This window comes from Amphiprion ocellaris, chromosome 15 (genome assembly GCF_022539595.1).
Source record: "Amphiprion ocellaris isolate individual 3 ecotype Okinawa chromosome 15, ASM2253959v1, whole genome shotgun sequence".
In the NCBI taxonomy this organism is placed as follows: Eukaryota; Metazoa; Chordata; class Actinopteri; family Pomacentridae; genus Amphiprion; species Amphiprion ocellaris.
In genome coordinates, this window is record NC_072780.1 from 11,075,514 (window position 1) to 11,092,366 (window position 16,853).

A 16,853-nucleotide genomic window follows, 5' to 3' on the forward strand; every position below is an offset into this window, starting at 1 on the left:
AGGGACTCATTTGTCTATTCATATATTCCTGCTTACTACAGAAGGCAAAGCAGAGATACATCTAAATCATTTTGATGCATGAGAGGAAATGTTTACATTTTACAATTTCCATTAAAACCGGACAACTCAAGTGATAAAGCTGAAAGCACCATAGCAACTACATAAGGTCCGAGTGTTTTGTCAATTGCACTCTCCAATATCAAGATTGAAAGGGAAATTAAGTCTTTATTGTCGTTTAAATGCGTTTTTTAAAAAAAAAGAAATAATCTAAAGAAATAAGATATAGAATTTGAGATGTTTTTTTGTTTATTGTGTCATTTGTTGTTTGGTTTGATTCAAAAAATAAGTAAAGATTTTTTTTTTTTTTTTTTTTTTTTAAATGGTGTTTTCCGGAACCTTTGGCATAACCCCGGCTATTGCGGAACTGTTTTGGTCAGGTACCGGAAGTATCCAGGGTGACATTTAGAACAGGACGAAAAGGAAGGCATGTGTGTGCATATGTCTTGCGAAACGGTGTCCTCCTAGTTTATTTTTTGTTTGTTTGTTTTATATGTATTTATAAGTGTGTATTTTAAGGAGTACGATGGCGGCGTGGAGCTGCCGGTTTCTTCTTCAGCGGGGACCTCGACTCATTTCTCCTCGTGCAGCAGCTGAAAGGTAGCGATGCTAACTGGCTAGTTGTGCTAACATAACTGAAGTTAGCTCCGGCTTAGCTAACTCAGGCTGATGCGGTGACTCTGCGGTGCAGTTTCGCTGTTAAATTCCATTCTCTCGTTGCTATTTAGCAGACCTGGTTGTTTGTGAGTAGTTAATAACATTTTGTCGTTAAATAGTGACGTTAAAGTTTGCTGAATTGCCTCTTGTTTCCTAGTAACGGGGTGAATGTTAAACATATCTGCGCATTTAAACTCAGATGTTATTATGTTTTCTCAAAATTCGTGCGTTTGGTGACTGCAAAGTTCATGCTAATGTCTGGAAATGTTGAATTTTTAATGTGGCGACCGTCACGGTGTGCTAAAGTTAAGTACTACGTCACAACACCAGTCAGTACAGTCACAAATTACTAATACTTACAGCCATCTGCCAGCAGACAAACATGAACCTTAAAATGAGAACAAACCACCGAAGTTCATTCAGTTACATGTAACTTTTATTTACGTCTTTCATTCGCCATTAAGCAGTGGCCTTTACGTACTTAAAACAGTTTGTTTAAATGTGTGAACTTGCTTGTTACTCATCAGCAAGGACACTGCAGTGACCTAACAGACGTCAGCAGCAGACTGATATGTGATGGCGTGTATTTAACTATTAAACTAATGTGCTGGAGCAGTATAGGATCTGGAGCATCAAACCAATTTTCAGTGTAGATTGTGTAATGAATAGATGCACTAGTGTTGGAATGAGGATCTTGAGGAAACAAAATAGCAGTAACTTGAATAATGAAGTAATTATTTCATGGGGCTTACATGCCAAGCTAGATTTCTCTTTGTCAATCAAATATGTTTACCCTTAGTCCACTGTCTAACACAGACTAATCAGTCCAGGTATTTCGGCTCCACATATAGTAACTGTTAGGCAAGCATGCATGGTGCCTCCTACCTGTTGGTCTGTGATGGATAATATTTATGCCAAAAATAAACAGCATTATCAACTGGGATGTTTTGCAAATTATTTAGCACATTCTCAGGTGAACAATTTGCACATTTCTGCACAGTCTGCACTGGTGTCTTACTTAAATAATATTATAAATGTTTCTATTACTTTTTTAATAGTTTTGATTTGCTACACCTGCATTTAATTAAACTTTTAATACTTACTTTTTATATGTCTTCTAACACTTACTGTTTATTTGAGACTTGCCTTTTTAGACTTTTGTGCTTAATTTTTTTTCTATTTGTTAATGTTTACTGTTATGTGGAAATCTACTTGGCATTAAAATGGATTGTGATTGCAATAAGTTTTGACATTCAATTGACAAAACAATTGCTGAAAATAATTTAAACTACTAATCAAAAACCTAAAATAATAGATTGTTGCAGCCCTTTAAAAAATGTATTGTTAGAGATTGACAGATTTTTGTTCTGAAATGAATTTATTTCAGAACAATAAATAATAATAATAGAATATCAACACTGAAGAATAAATGTTGAAAAGTTCTCTTTTAATTAAATATATGAAAACCATCACAAAACAAAGGGGTTCTAACTACTTTTTTTTTTTAGAGTTTATGTTATTTTAAACTTGATCTCAGGATTTTAATATTTAATCCCGATGTGTATCAGTTATCAGTCTCCTAGACATAAATGGTGGTCTTCTTAACTGCAGCTGATTTTCTGATTTCTTTTCACTTTCAGTCCTGTCCAGCTGGTGGGTTGTGTTAGAACAGTAAAGACCACAACATGGTTTGAAGAACACCTCACTGAGGACAACCAGGAGTACATGAGGAAGACCATGGCAGAGGAATACAGAAGACAGACGGCTGAAAAGCTCAACCCACTCAAAGATGAGCCGTGGCAGCGTCATGAGTGGACAGAGGGTAAGTGCCATGAAAAGGGAGAGCTGTGTCCATCATGACTCATCTTCTTGTTGGCTCGCACATTTAGTGTCTTTTCATCTGTCCTCTTCCCAGGGAGTCGAAGAGTTGGTTTAGTGGCTGTCAAGCTGGGGATGGCACCTATCTGGACGAAAACAGGAGAAAAACATGCAGTCACCATGCTACAGGTAGCACACAGATACGCACACCCATTTATGTTGTGCCTTATCTTTCCCCCCAAATAGCTGCAGGCAATCTTCAAGAAAGATAATGTGTGTTTATGTTTGTTATCCGTAGCAAAATGATAAGCAGGTCAAAAAAGCAGTCAAATAAATTGGATTGTTCTGTGGAGTGTGTAGTAAGAATGGCAAATATTGAACACCTTTTAAGTCTCACCTGCAGGCTTTGATCTTGCATTAGAAATGCCTCAGTGTTCCATAGCAAGCTGCTCCTCCTTTACAGCAAGGTGTGAATAGGAGATATCTGATGTCAGGTTTATTCAGATCACGTTTTAATCTCATCGACTAATCTGTCAGTGAAGTAAATTGAAAGTGGGCCATGCTCATGCTACCCTTTATTGATCATGACATACTGTAGTGAGAAGCATAACAAACTCCTGTTTCTGTTCGAGCAAAATGTCAGTGCTAACAGTCAGAGAAATATTATAAAAACAAATTTTGTCATCACCTTAATATCAGATTACAGGCTGCACAGAAACTAATATCCCATCTGCTGATTCACTTTTGTCACATTTAGTCATTTCCTTTTGAGCAGAAACAGTGGTCTGTGCATAAGTGAAAAGTAGTACATTGAAATTTACTTTCTCGGTGTGAAAATACTCCCACCGCTTTGGCATTTTGGTACATGTTGTATCTGAACTGAAACTAAAACTATTTCATAACAAAGGGTGAGAAGTACAGGACAACTTTAATTGTTGATTTGCAAAATAAAATTACGACTCTTTCTGGTTTATTTTCTTCATCAGTTATGCAGACATTACATATGTTGTGTGTCACAGGTGATTCTCCTGCAGTGTCTGATGCAATGCAAGCGTTATTATATTCTGTTGGATTTAATCAAAATGGTCTAATATTATATATTATGGTATATAGTGTATAATGCTGTCAAAAGATTCTGATATTTAACTAGTTAGCATATTTAAGTAGTTAGCCTGTGCCACATTTACCAACCCTCTGACTCCTTTCCACTCTCCCTGTCCTGCACGGCCACCAATGTACATGGGACACTGGAATAATGTTGTGTAATAGTAATAATGTGCGGACCAAAGCACAAACACAAGGTTTTTCTTTAGCCTATACACAAAATGGACGTAGCGGACCGTGAGGACATGTTCACTTAATTTGACAAAACAGGGCTAACTTTATCACTGGTCAATTTTCACAACTGGCCGCACCAGCACATGATTTGGTCGCACCACCCTTCCCCTATTTTTCTTACAGCATGGTATTAATCAACATTGTAATCTGATTAATTAATTTGCATCATGTAGTTCTTTGTCACCAGTCTTTTCCTGAAGGTTGTTTGATATCATTCCTCTAAACATGACGCGTGCTGAACCCTTCACTTGTTTCACATCTGCTTATCAATAAATAGTACAGTTTACTGACAGTCCCTAAACGTCTCACATGCAGGCTAAGGTAGACGCTAGCTGGCTGTGCACAGAGAAGTTACTCAGATACTGCAGCGCAGCAGCATAGACAGATGTGTGACACAAAATTACCTTGAAAAGACAGAAATCAAGTGTTCATATGCTCATGATTTACTCGTTAAAGCTGAGTGATTTTTATCTACATTGGCTGTTTTCTATGAATGGAGGCCATTTTAAGTATCAGTTCGGATGATCATGTTCATGTATTTGTGGGATTGCAAAAACCGGGTTTGTGATTAATATCAATTTAATTTTACAGCCCTAGTACTGCGTTAGCCATTATGACTTTTCCTTCTTCACTGGCTCAGTCAGTATCTCCTTGCCTGCAGCATGTCGAGCCTTTCCCTCTCTACCAGCCTTCTCCTCGCTCTCTCTCCTCATTTTCAAATAATCAGCTATAGACCACCTCATCTTTGGAGCACAAAACAGCTAAATGGATTGTTTCACACATCAGGCAGGGGAGTGCAGGAAGAGAGGGACTGACTGGGCTAGAAGACGAACAAGTACAGCTTTCAGCCACAATGGGTAGCACAGTATATCCCTGTGCCGGCCGAAGGGGCTCCAAATCAGCCTAATGATTACCATGCAGAACACACGAATGCGACCATGTGAAATTTGAATTTGCATACCCTATACAATATGCAACCAACTTGCACGTAATTGCTTACAAGGATTTCCACCTAATTGTTTATCTGTTTGTGTCTCGGGGGAACTGGGTGGCACAATGAAAACTGCAGTCAGACTGCTGTTAAATTAAATACTGTGGCTACAGTGTTTACCTGATTTGTAATGCAGTGTGTGTTCTTTCCAGGTGCAGGACTGCCATGTAATAAAGTGCCTGCCCAGAGAAGAGTATGATGGACACACTGCTGCTCTTGTTGTAGGCGGAAAGAACGTGTCACCATTCCATGTAAGAAAAAACAGTTTTTATCCATCCATCCATTAGTAACACCCTCTTTTTGTGTAGAGAGTCACAGGGGGCTGAGGCCTATTTAAGCTGACAGTAGGTGAAAGGCAGGGTGCAGCTGGAGAAGACGCTGGTCACACTCAGTTGTGAAGCTGGAAACGTTGATTTCATATGTTGTCACGTTGAAAGTGTCTGAAAAGTGCTGTTCCCAGTTACTAGCTTTCATTTGGTTCGCTTTGTCGGCCTTGGTTCTGCTTTCAGTAAACAGTAAACTCCTAAAAATCATCATGGAAAACTGAAATGGCATGTACTTTAAAAGCTGTACTTCACTCAGTGTTTTTTAATATTTCACAGAGCTCATTTACTTGCTTCAGCCAAGCTGTATTGTGTAACTGCAACATTCTTGTCGAGGTGTTGAATTTGTGCTGAATTGTAACACCACAATCCCACATTTTATCATACAACTCTCAATACTTTTAATAATAGCAGAGCAGCCACAACTCGTCGGCTAATTCCAACCACATTATCACATCGCGGTGTCCTACGCATGAGCGATGCGTGTCACACGCGGTTCATTTATTCAAAACGTTGCTCAGCCAGTCCTCTACATATTTAGCACATTTTTTGTTAATTTTAGTTCTCACTAAATTTTAGGGAACATGGAGAATGCATTTTCCTCCAAGCCCAGTGCCCCATCTTGCAATTTTAACAAAAGGTTTACTGTGTTCTTCTTTTGTCTGTGCTGCACCTCTTTACAAAGTTAGATGCAATTCTGTTGGTAGTTTTTGCATCATCTTGCTCGCTGACACAGGCAAACAAACAGCATTAATCATACACTCCGCCAAGACGAAAGCTGTGGCGGAGGAATCATGCAAAAAAATCTCATCAGTGTGACAGCTTTATGGATGCATAATTGAATTTTGTCATTTCCCTTTAGCATATCTGGCTTTCTAGTTCTCAGACTTTATATGGATACGGATACATAGTCAGGAAATTATTATCCCCCACTAACCATCAGTGACTGCATTTTGTCTTAGATATATGAATAAATGGAAGCCGATATGTTTCCTTGTTGTTCTGTTCCACTAATAATAACAAGCACGGTCCATTTGAAAAATGTTTTTATGCTTGTAATAGACTCTGAGCTCCCAGGGCTGCTGTCAAAACTCTTGAGCACAAAAGTGGACAACTGAGGTGACAAATAGCAACATTATTTCTTCAAACTTCCTCTGTGAACATCCATCTTTTTAACAAAAAAAAAAAAACAAAGGAACAAGCGAGAATAAATGAAGGTGTAATTTATTCATTGAGTTGTGATAGATGCTTGACGAGCCGGTGTCGGGATTTCACTTGTCGAATGTGAAGTTGCTTTGAATCCCTCTCACACAGCCACATCACTCTTTAGTCAGAGGCAGAGTTTGTTGGAGTGAGAAGCTTTGGCAGGCTGATTTTCAGTCAACAGAAGGGGAATGACTGGAGGCGCCGAGATGAGAGTGAGCCGAGTGAAAGCAAATGTCAAAGACGCTCACTGCCAAGTGTGCATGCGTATGCCTGCAAGTGTGTGCTTGGCTCCCATACAGTCATAACAGGCCCGTGGTTAATTTTAAAATGCCAAAGTCCAACTGCTGTTCACTGCTTTTACCTCTTGTACCACTCTATTTGCTTCCATCCATCCTCACATTCCTCTCTCTGTGTCCATCACTCTGACTGACAGAGGTCTGAACACTATATGGAAATGTTCAGGAATGCAGGAGTGCCTCCAAAGCAGAAAATCACCACCTTTAAAGTCTCAGACAATGCCATCATCAAACCAGGTAAAAAGCACATTTACTGCACTTTCCATGTCACACTATAGAATTCTAATATCTTACTTGGATTTTTGTTCAAGTTTTTAACGTCGTTTTGCGTGTTGTGTTCAGGCACTCCTCTGTATGCAGCACATTTCCGTCCAGGACAGTATGTGGACGTCACAGCCAAATCGTAAGTTCTGTTCTGCCAGATTCCCCTCATGTCTGGCGCCTCTTCCTGGCTTCCTTTCCTGCTTCTTGCCCTCTCTTAGCATTTTGAAGATAAATCTGTTTTTGACTTTACAAGAAAGTTCAAACCTTTCTTTTTAGATTATTATCCCCTGAGGCAGTAAATCAGCATAAATGCAGCCTGAAAATATGACTGTGTAAATAAACACCTTCCTGTGTTTGTATGCAGCATCGGTAAGGGTTTTCAAGGTGTAATGAAGCGATGGGGGTTCAAAGGCCAACCGGCCAGCCACGGCCAGACCAAAACTCATCGCAGACCAGGAGCTTCTGGACCAGGAGGGGTAAGACACACCCACACATGTACAGTACTGTATGACGCTCATCCATGCCAAACACGAACAGTTGGCTTCCTGTAATCCATTAATATGAGCGTGCATATGTGCATCTAGGATCCAGCCAAAGTCTTCAAAGGGAAGAAGATGCCGGGCCGCATGGGCAACATTTACGTCACAGCATTTGGACTGAAGGTACACAGACGCGCACACGCGCACACACACATACACATCCTCAGTTTGAAACTTAGTCGTCCTTGACTTGCAATTTCAGTTCAATATTCTCTAATCTGCCTCCTCTCTGTCTCCCTCTCTTCCAGATATGGAGGGTCAATACTAAGTATAATGTGCTGTATGTTAATGGCTCTGTCCCAGGACACAGGAACTGTGTACTGAAGGTAAAAATAAATACACACACGCACACGCAATTAAACGTGAGTGTGAAGTCGAAGGTCAACTCCAGCCTGCTTACTGTACAGACAGAGACAAGTGACCTTGCACCTGGAAAACACTGTCACACCTGCAAGACAGTGTGATCCATCTTCATTGACACTGTGCTAGATCAGCAGTGTGTGTGTCCGTGCGTGTGCATGTGTTTGAGTGTTTTGTGTGAGAGTATAGGAGCATGCACCTTAATGATGTTAGTAATATCCACAGCATCCATCTCCATACTCAGCATGTTGAGTTTGCTGTGTGTGTGTTGCAGCGACATACACGCAGGCTATTATTTGTTTTGCAGACAAGTGATAATGAATACAAATGTGCATTGCTTTCTACCCAACACGGTGCTGCCTTACACACACACACACACACACACACACACACACACACACACACACACACACACGTACCTGGTTTCACTTTAGATTATATTGCCCCAAAGGGTACACATGCAGGTTAATAGTGTTTGTTCATCATGGTCTGTTTTTGTTATTCTGGGCGGTCTAAATGTCGCTATGCAAATGTGGAATGGCTTTGATTTATTGATTAAAAATTCAACAATGACTGCAACTACTGGTAATTTTCAGTACAGATTTCATTCTTGACTGCTAGTTGATTCATCATTTAGCCCAGTAGTTCTAACCAAAATACTTACTGGGTGTTTGAGTAAATTTTACCTGTAGCATTTTATCCTTGGTTGGTGACAACGGATTTATTCTACAACAGACACTACAGAGAACCTATGGTAGACTGTCACAAATAATGGAAACTGTGATTGATTTTATTCTCCACATGGTACAAGTAGTTTTCCAGCAGACTGCCTGACTGCTGGTTATAAATGCTCATAGGACGTAATATCTGAGAACTTCAGATATAAAGCTAGAAAGCTGGACTTTTGCATATAGATGGCTTTATTATATTGAAGCCCTACCAAACAAATTCACTCTAAGCTGATTAGATTATTCAGCAGCAGATAAATCTCTGTATCTCAGTATATCTGAGTGTTCTGTGTCAATATTCCTACATAGGTGCACAGGTGTGGATGTGTTTTATCTTAACCACGAGTAATTGGTTTGCCAGAGCTGAAGCGGAGATGAACCATAGCAAATGCAGACAGACTAGATTTCAGCGTCTAGGGGTATGACGGAAAAACCCAGGAAGCATACAGGAAAAGATTCTAATACATTAAAGATAAAAAAAATAATTTCTCTTTCAGTGCAGCTCCTGGAAGTCCCATTATTTAAACTTGTCAAGCACTATCTGCAGCAAGTGATGATTCTCTTACACTGTGTCGAAACAACCATCATGTAACTTGTATGTTATTTTGGCAAAATGGAAAAGTCCCAGGGAGCCAAATCTAGCTGGAAGGGCAGGTGAGGCACCACGATTGTATTGTTGTGACCAGAAAGCTTGTGTGTAGTCACCACACTGTGACCAGCTGCACATAGTTCAGGCCGTTTGCACTGAATATTATCTTTTGGACACCGTAAAAGGCCAGCCCTGTGGGGTAAATTCCCAATGCAGAACCACGTAAAAGTTAAAGAAAACTACAAGCAATGCTCCTGGTGCTTGACTAGAGGTGGGAATCTTTGGACACCTCACGAATTGATAACGATTACGATTCAGGGGCTACAAATTGATTATCAAACGATTGTTGATGCATCTTTAATTTGCGTATATTGATGCACTTTTTCACAGCGCATTTCTTTTTGTCTCACTGAATAGGCATTCATCACTTAAGCAATTTTTAAAAACGTGGCTGTTGTCCAGTTTTAAATTAGAAGGAGCTGTTCGGATCTCACAGCGAGGTGGGTGATGGTCAGCCATGTTTGTTTTCTTCTGTCCGCATGTCTGCGTGTCCGCTCCAGCATCCCAGAGTGTCCTGGAGATGACGCGTAGCGCACTTTTTATTTCCGCATTATTTCGAAATTTGGACGTTTGTGAACCGATTCAAATTCGTCCACGGCCGAATCGCGATGCATCTAAGAATCAGAAATTTCGCCCACCCCTACTCTTTACTTGATACACTTTGTCTGGTCTTGAAGATGGTCGACTATTTGACTGTACAAACTGCTGTTTCTTCTCCTAACGGTAGCTGCAGACCCACCTCTCTTAAATAGTCACAATCTCCAACAAGAAAGGTGTATCAGGGTGGACTGACTCAAAACATATTGTTTGTTCTCTTCTGCAGTTTGCTACCCTTGAAGAAATCCCAAATGAGCAGCTACTGTGGTCACTAAAACATGTGCAACATAAGCAGCTCAATGTCAGGCTTTCTCCTCACTCTTAACAGCTACTGCTCACACATGTTGCATGCATAAGATGGTAACACGCTCAATGCACAGGCAACACGAACAGTCCCAGAAACTTTTGATTTCACCTTGTACGTTATAAGCACGCGTCGACTGAGTTTGTCTAATTACCCTCACTGCCAGAACAGGGAGAAAGAAGTTCTGCACTATAGATTCGATTTAACAAAAATGCCAACTATTCATAACACAAGATGATTTTCAGAATTGCTTCTTCTGTTATACCAACAACGCAAACCCCAAAGATAACCACATTTTGGCATATTTGGTTTCCAAATGACATTTGCATTGCAGTTGTTCACTGAACTGTTTCTGCATTGTGACGAGTATTCCAATAAGTGTGTTTGCGTGGGTTCCAGATCAGAGACACTGTGCTGCCAACCAGGGGCTCCACGCTGCTCAGTCCGCCTTTTCCCACTTATTTCACCGAAGACGAAGGCGACCTGGCTGAAGACCTCTACGACGACGACTTGTTCATTCACACAGAGCCCTCATTAACGCTGACCTGACCTCCATCGCATTCACACCGAACATTTACACCCAAACCTGCTAACTGTGTCTGGATCCTGTAATAAAGTGTAATTCCTTACACAGCCTCCTTGTGTGCGCTTGTGTGTGTGTGTGTGTGTGCGTGTGTGTGTGCGTGTGCGTGCGCGTGCGCGTGCGTGTGTGAGTGTGAGAGTGTGTGTGTGTGAGAGATACAACAGCACTAAGTCTGTCTGTTTGATCCAAACAGTTATTACAGTCCCTTTCCCCTGAAACCATGGTAACCGTAGGAGTGATGATGTCACTAGAGAATCCCCAAGCAGAGAGAAAGGGGAAAAAGAAGACAATATAAGAAAACAAGAGAGAGGCAGATATGGTGAAGAAATGTGCAATATCTATGCAGGATGCAGGATAGGAGAAGAGGAGGGGGTGAGCTGGATACAATGAGTGAGGAGAATACAGACAGACGAAGGAAGGGGCATGTTGGTAGGGGTGGAGTAATGAATTGGGTATAATGCATGGAAGCAAATACAAAAGAGAAGGAAGAAAAAGAAGGGGAGAAATGAGCTGGTGAAGGTGCAAAAGGCAGCTGTAGGGTGCAGACAGGGAGAGGCAGGGATGAAGGCTGACAAAGGTTGACATTTGTGCATAAGAGGATAAATGAGGACATTAATGTTGCAGGAGAAACCGCTGAGCGCTTAAGTCTGTGTGTATTTGTGCTCAGCAGTATTCAAATGAGAAAGACTCGGTTCAGGGACTGACAGATCCCCTTTGACATTGCATGGACTCATAATAATTAATGATAAAATTAGACTTGTGTCCTCCAAACTGTTTGACTGTTGTTTAGCGTTAATGTATCCTCGGAGGCCTGCATGTGAATTAGTCCCTCTGCTGGTCTCTGCTCCATATCTGCCATGTAATTGACAGCAGCGAAAACAAGGCTTTTGTTTGAAACACTGACAAGCGGCAATGATGCCTCACAGGATACCCTGCAACAACTGCGGGTGCACACAGTATCGATGCCTTTTCCCTAATTGAAACGGCACACAGCCGCTCGCCCGGCTGAAATGAGTAACTTACAGCAGTCGGCTGTCATTTGGATAAAAAAAGATGTTAAGTGATGATGCAGTTTGTGGCAAACTACGTCCTGCTCCATATAGCATTCCACAGCTTGTAGGTCTGTAAGACAGCAGCAGGTTCTTTGAAATGGTAATGATATCGTTTGAAAGTCCTGCTCTGTGGAGCCTGCACATCATCAGGCTCTTGTGGGGGTGGACGAGAGGAGAGCTGGGGGAGTGAGGGGGGGCTCGCTGCCTGTTAAAGCAGCAGAGCAGAAAGAAAAGACGAACTCCATCCCGGTTTATGAAGCTCTGGTCTCCTCTGACTTTCAGAAAAGTCGAACTGCACCTGAGGACAAACTGCTGCGCTGTGAACTGGCATAGTACCTGTTTTTAATGTGGTAATGTATTCAATAAGCAACTGTCTCGGGTAAAAAAATAAACATGGATAGAGTCAAGTACAGTATATAGAAAATGATAATGTAATATTTAGAGGGATCAAATGTGCCTTGACATCATTTCGCAGACTGTTGTTTACTTCACTGCAGTGAATTGAAACACTGCTGTCAGATTCGTAAGGTCTGCAACTGCTGGAAGCTAAGTTTTAGGCTTGACAGCTTAAAGTAAAACCTACAGATGGATGACAAAGTAAAACATGGGGGTGGATCAGTGACCATCTGGGGTTGTTTCAGTCTGGATGGAACAGGGCAAATGAACCAGGTCATGTACAGGGCTACTCTTGTAAACAGTCTTCTTCCATCAGTTGGAAAACTCTTTCCTGCCTCGAATGACTGGATTTTCCAACAAGACAATGCCCCTTGCTGCACGGCAAGGTCAGTTAAAGCCTGGATGAAGAACCAGAACATTGCAACCATGCTTTGGCCTGCTCAATCACCAGATCTAAATCCAATTGAAAACCTGTGGAAAATCATCAAACGCAAAATGGAGAACCACAAGCCCAAAAACAAAGCAAATTTGTTTGAATTTATGCAACAGGAATGGGCTGCTGTGACAGCAGGACAATGTCAGAAGCTGGTGGAGAGCATGCCAAGATGGATGGCTGCAGTCATCAAAAACAATGGTTATGTAATCAAGTACTAACTCCTGTATTTATCATGTGACTAAAACAGACAGAAAAGAAAACATGGAATACCTAAAGGCACTGTTTGTTTGCAGTACAATGCCATAGCTATTGATATAAAAAGTTAAGTGATTTTGGTTAGTATCAAGAAAACCATGGAAAATGTCTAGATATCAGCTCTTAAATAAATCCCTTATGAGCTATTGTTATCATTGTATTTGTCCAAACAAATGCACTTTTAGTTGTACCAGGCATTAAAATGAACAAAAAATTGAAGAAAACAAGGGTGGTCCAATAATTTTTTACAAACTTGCATCTTGAATATTACTCAGTAAATGTTTTAGAGATATATCTGAAGCCAAGTTTTTAGGGACTTAAAGTCACAAAACTTTGGACTACAGAAATGTTTGTTGAGAGTCTGTCAAGCAGCAAAGCCACAAATCGGGAATATTTAAAAGATGAGCATCAGAAGGACTCTCTGTTAAATCTGGACTTGACCAGATTGACATCTTCACATTGTTTTAATCTGACTAAGAGTCCAAAACCCAAAGATATTAACTTAAACACTAAACAACAGCAATTTGTTGAATTTGAGAAATGGGAACCTGAGAATGTTTCAGTTTTAAATAAGTCACTCGCATTGATCATGCAATCAATTATTGTTTCCAGTTAATTTAGAGCTTATTGACAGCATTTGAATGAACAGCTGACCGTGCTTGTTACATTGACTGATGAGAAAAAAAACAGTGTTAGCTTTGAATGAAAAATGAGCGAATATGACAAATGTTTGGTATTCAGAGCTCTGAGAGGCTTTAAACTGACTTGTATTTTCATATAAGGATGGGTTTTAACTGGGACTTGCCTTCAGACTCACTTTGACATGACAATGGGGCTCAACATGGACCTGTCCCAAAAGACCTGAAAACAGCTGATGAGCTATTGAGCCATGGGAGCTGGAGACAATTTCTGGACAACATGCCCGATCAAGTCTCCACTGAAGTCAGCAGTCAGAGGAAGAAGCACAAATCTAAGAGCTCCCGCCCAGCCGCTCTCTAGCCTGTCTGTTTGATATCTGATCTCTAAACGCGCTTTCATTTGCTAATTACAGAGCTGGCCGAGTTTTGGCTGAATCCAAACATTCTGGGGGAAATTACTTGGAGAGTGTGAGAGGAGGTTGGCCTGCGGTTTTGACCCCCGTCTGACATGATGGATCTCCTGCTCTGCTTCTGCTGGCTCAACACATGAGAGATCTGATTTCCATTAGTAAAGGGGGACAAACGCACACGAACACATCCTCTCCTTTTGCTTCGCATACACACCTACTGTGATCATCTCAATCTCTCTCTCACACACACACACACACAGATTGTTTTAATGCCTCTTTAGCGAGCAAAGGTTTTCCATCCGAGGCTGGTCAGCACTTATGTTGCTGCTCCCTTGCCGAGTTTGTACTCAAAGTGCTGAATTGACCTGTATCGCAACACAACCACACACACACAGATCAGTGTGTGTGTGTGTGTTCGTGTGTGATGGTGTGTGCCTCGCAATATGAATAATTGAGTGTGTTATTTGAGGGACAGCTGGCTCTTGAACACATTAACTCCCTCAGTCAGACAGCCAGTTGTAAGTCTACAGTGACAGGAGTGAAGAGTCACTAAACAGAAGAGAGGAGGGTAATGAGAGAGTGTTCATGCAATTTCACACTGACTCGTATCAGCAGGCAATATTTATAAAGTGTTTATATAAGCTCTCCAGTCAATTAATAGGAGGAATAAAACCAAATTAATCCTTTCACCAGACAGAACATTAAGTTATTTTTATTAGTCGAGCTACATTTGCGGTTGTACAGGCGGCTGAGCAACATTTGAAGTTTAAAGTCGAGTCACTTGTGAATAGATTGTTCTGACTCAGGCTCAGTGTTTCCTTCCTGAGAGGAAAGCAACTCTGAAATTATGTACATACATTAATTCAAAAGAAGAATAAATATTGAACATTTGTAAATACATTTTTGCTAGAATTTCATCCAACATGAAGCAGTGACTAAATTGTAATTTCTGCATGCACTATCAGCGCACATCCCTCTAAGCCGCTCTGCCGGTGTTCCTGCTGAGTCCAGACCCTCCCACTTGTGCACACCTGCGTCTCAGGGGTGTGTATGTGTGTGTGTAGGTGTGGGTTTGTGTGTGGTGCCTCCCACCCATGTTGGTAAATTTGGGTTCCTTCCTTCCAGCACCACTGGGTGAGACCAGGGTGCAGCCTTTGGGTCCCTACCTTCCTCTCCACAGGTGTCCCCCTATCCTGCCTTCAGATATCATTTCTATGTGGGTGTATGTGTGTGTGTTGCCTCTTCTTACGTGACCTTACAAACCCCCCTTTCATTGTCTCGCACTTTCCCCTTCAATTAAAGCCCACCTAAGATTCCAAACATCTCCATGGTAACAATGGAGGAAGGAGAAAGTTGTGAAAAGGGAAGAAGAAAAAGTTTGAGGGGTTTCATCAGTATGTTTAGATGTGCACTAAATAGGCCTTCTACTTCCTCTTCACAGAGATGTTCATTATTTCACCCCTTTGCGTGCAAAAATGCCCGCAATCACCCTTTACATTTCACTGCCTCTGCATGTACCGCAAATGCGCACACTATTTGGTGGGGTTTAAATGAGCCGTGTTGTGACTAGGAGGTAAATGTCAGCGGTTTTCAGCCGGAAACCTTCGCCACAAGAATGTGACGACGGGATATCGAGTAAATCGATATGGAAGCCGAGGGAGAATGGGTGAAGGAGGAGGAGGAGGAGGGATGAAGGGAGAGGGATTGAACTGCAGGTGAAAAAAAAATGATAGTGAATGAGAAGGAGGAAAAGAGGACAGATGGAAGAAGTGAGAGCTGATTTTGTGAGGAGTTAATTTAACCTCCTGTCTGACTTTGACACCTGGGGAGGAGGTTAATCTGTGACATTATCTGTGTGTGTGTGTGTGTGTGTGTGTGTGTGTGTGTGTGTGTGTGTGTGTGTGTGTGTGTGTGTGTGTGTGCATGAGCGTTAAAAGACAAGGCTGGTGATATTTTAGGTGAAAAGATCAGTGTATTTTGGGTAGAATTTCTATTTTCTAGGATCATTTGGTGCATAAGTGAGTACTTATGGTACCAGGGTTTAAAATGCCCACACAAATCACACAGCAGCATATATGTAAAAAAAAAAAAAAAAAAAAAAAAGCCATATGTATTCAGATTATTCATGTTACTGGAACTACACTCTGCTCAGACTTCAATGGAGGGAAAGAAGATTTTGTGTGTGTTGCTCAAAGCATTGCTCGATGCCACTGGGGAATATTTTCTTTTTTTTGTGATTTGGATGAAATAACCCTTTATGTCGCTGCATCTTCAGAAAGTACACACTCTTCGCTTGCGCACACCCACGAATGCCCACAAAGTGATGACATTTTTCTCTCCTGAATAGAAAGCCATTTAGCCTGTCTCACAGAGATGAGCAGACGGACACAAAAGCAACAACACAAAGAGAGAAGGAGAAAGACAGTGACCGGGGGGTCTTCTTATGCTGCGGAGGCTTAAACACATGAAATAACATCATTTTAAAACTTAAAATCGTGTGCAGTAAAGTAGAGTCACTGCCTTTATTTTTTAGTTGACCATTAGGTCTATTAACTCTATGGGATATTAAATTACTATTGTCTGTGCAAACTGTATAGGCGAAGAGAAAAAAAATATCTTTTGACTGCATCTCTCATCATTTTCTTTGTTGTTCTAGTAAACAAACAGATGGATCAAAGCTTTGTCGAAAGTGATTAAAAATCAACTTGTTTTTTTTTGTGTTGAAAAGCAGCAGTTCACTGGATTAATGTTAAAAACATTCATCTGCAATGAAGGCATCTCATTAGAAGATGAGTGTATAACTGTGTGTGGGGAGGGGGAGCAGGACAGAGAGAATTACATCTGTTTTGGGTCAGCAAGAATACTTTATAGCCTTATTTAAAGAGGCAGCCAAAAGGTAACGTTCACACACACACAAATATGCAATCTCACACAGACACATCCTCTGATCAGTAGA

The 16,853-nt window shown here is 41.1% G+C and overlaps 1 protein-coding gene across 1 annotated transcript; it reads left to right on the forward strand.

The window, feature by feature from the left end:
• Positions 1 to 440: 440 nt before the first annotated feature.
• Positions 441 to 10,756, forward strand: mrpl3 (mitochondrial ribosomal protein L3). The gene is made up of 10 exons (XM_023278098.3): positions 441 to 657; positions 2,355 to 2,536; positions 2,630 to 2,721; positions 5,014 to 5,112; positions 6,824 to 6,923; positions 7,029 to 7,089; positions 7,315 to 7,426; positions 7,535 to 7,612; positions 7,738 to 7,815; positions 10,527 to 10,756. Exons 1-10 carry the CDS (start codon positions 584 to 586, stop codon positions 10,674 to 10,676), a joined length of 1,026 nt encoding a protein of 341 aa, XP_023133866.2. The 5' UTR covers positions 441 to 583; the 3' UTR covers positions 10,677 to 10,756.
• The last annotated feature ends 6,097 nt before the right edge of the window (positions 10,757 to 16,853 follow it).

What these genes read in the sequence shown, in the direction of transcription:
- mrpl3 (XM_023278098.3), top strand. Translation starts at nt 584, where the DNA reads ATGGCGGCGTGGAGCTGCCGGTTTCTTCTTCAGCGGGGACCTCGACTC. An exon ending in GCGTCATGAGTGGACAGAGG is followed by an intron (nt 2,537 to 2,629) that starts GTAAGTGCCATG and finishes TCCTCTTCCCAG; the next exon opens with GGAGTCGAAGAGTTGGTTTA. An exon ending in ACAGGAACTGTGTACTGAAG is followed by an intron (nt 7,816 to 10,526) that starts GTAAAAATAAAT and finishes CGTGGGTTCCAG; the next exon opens with ATCAGAGACACTGTGCTGCC.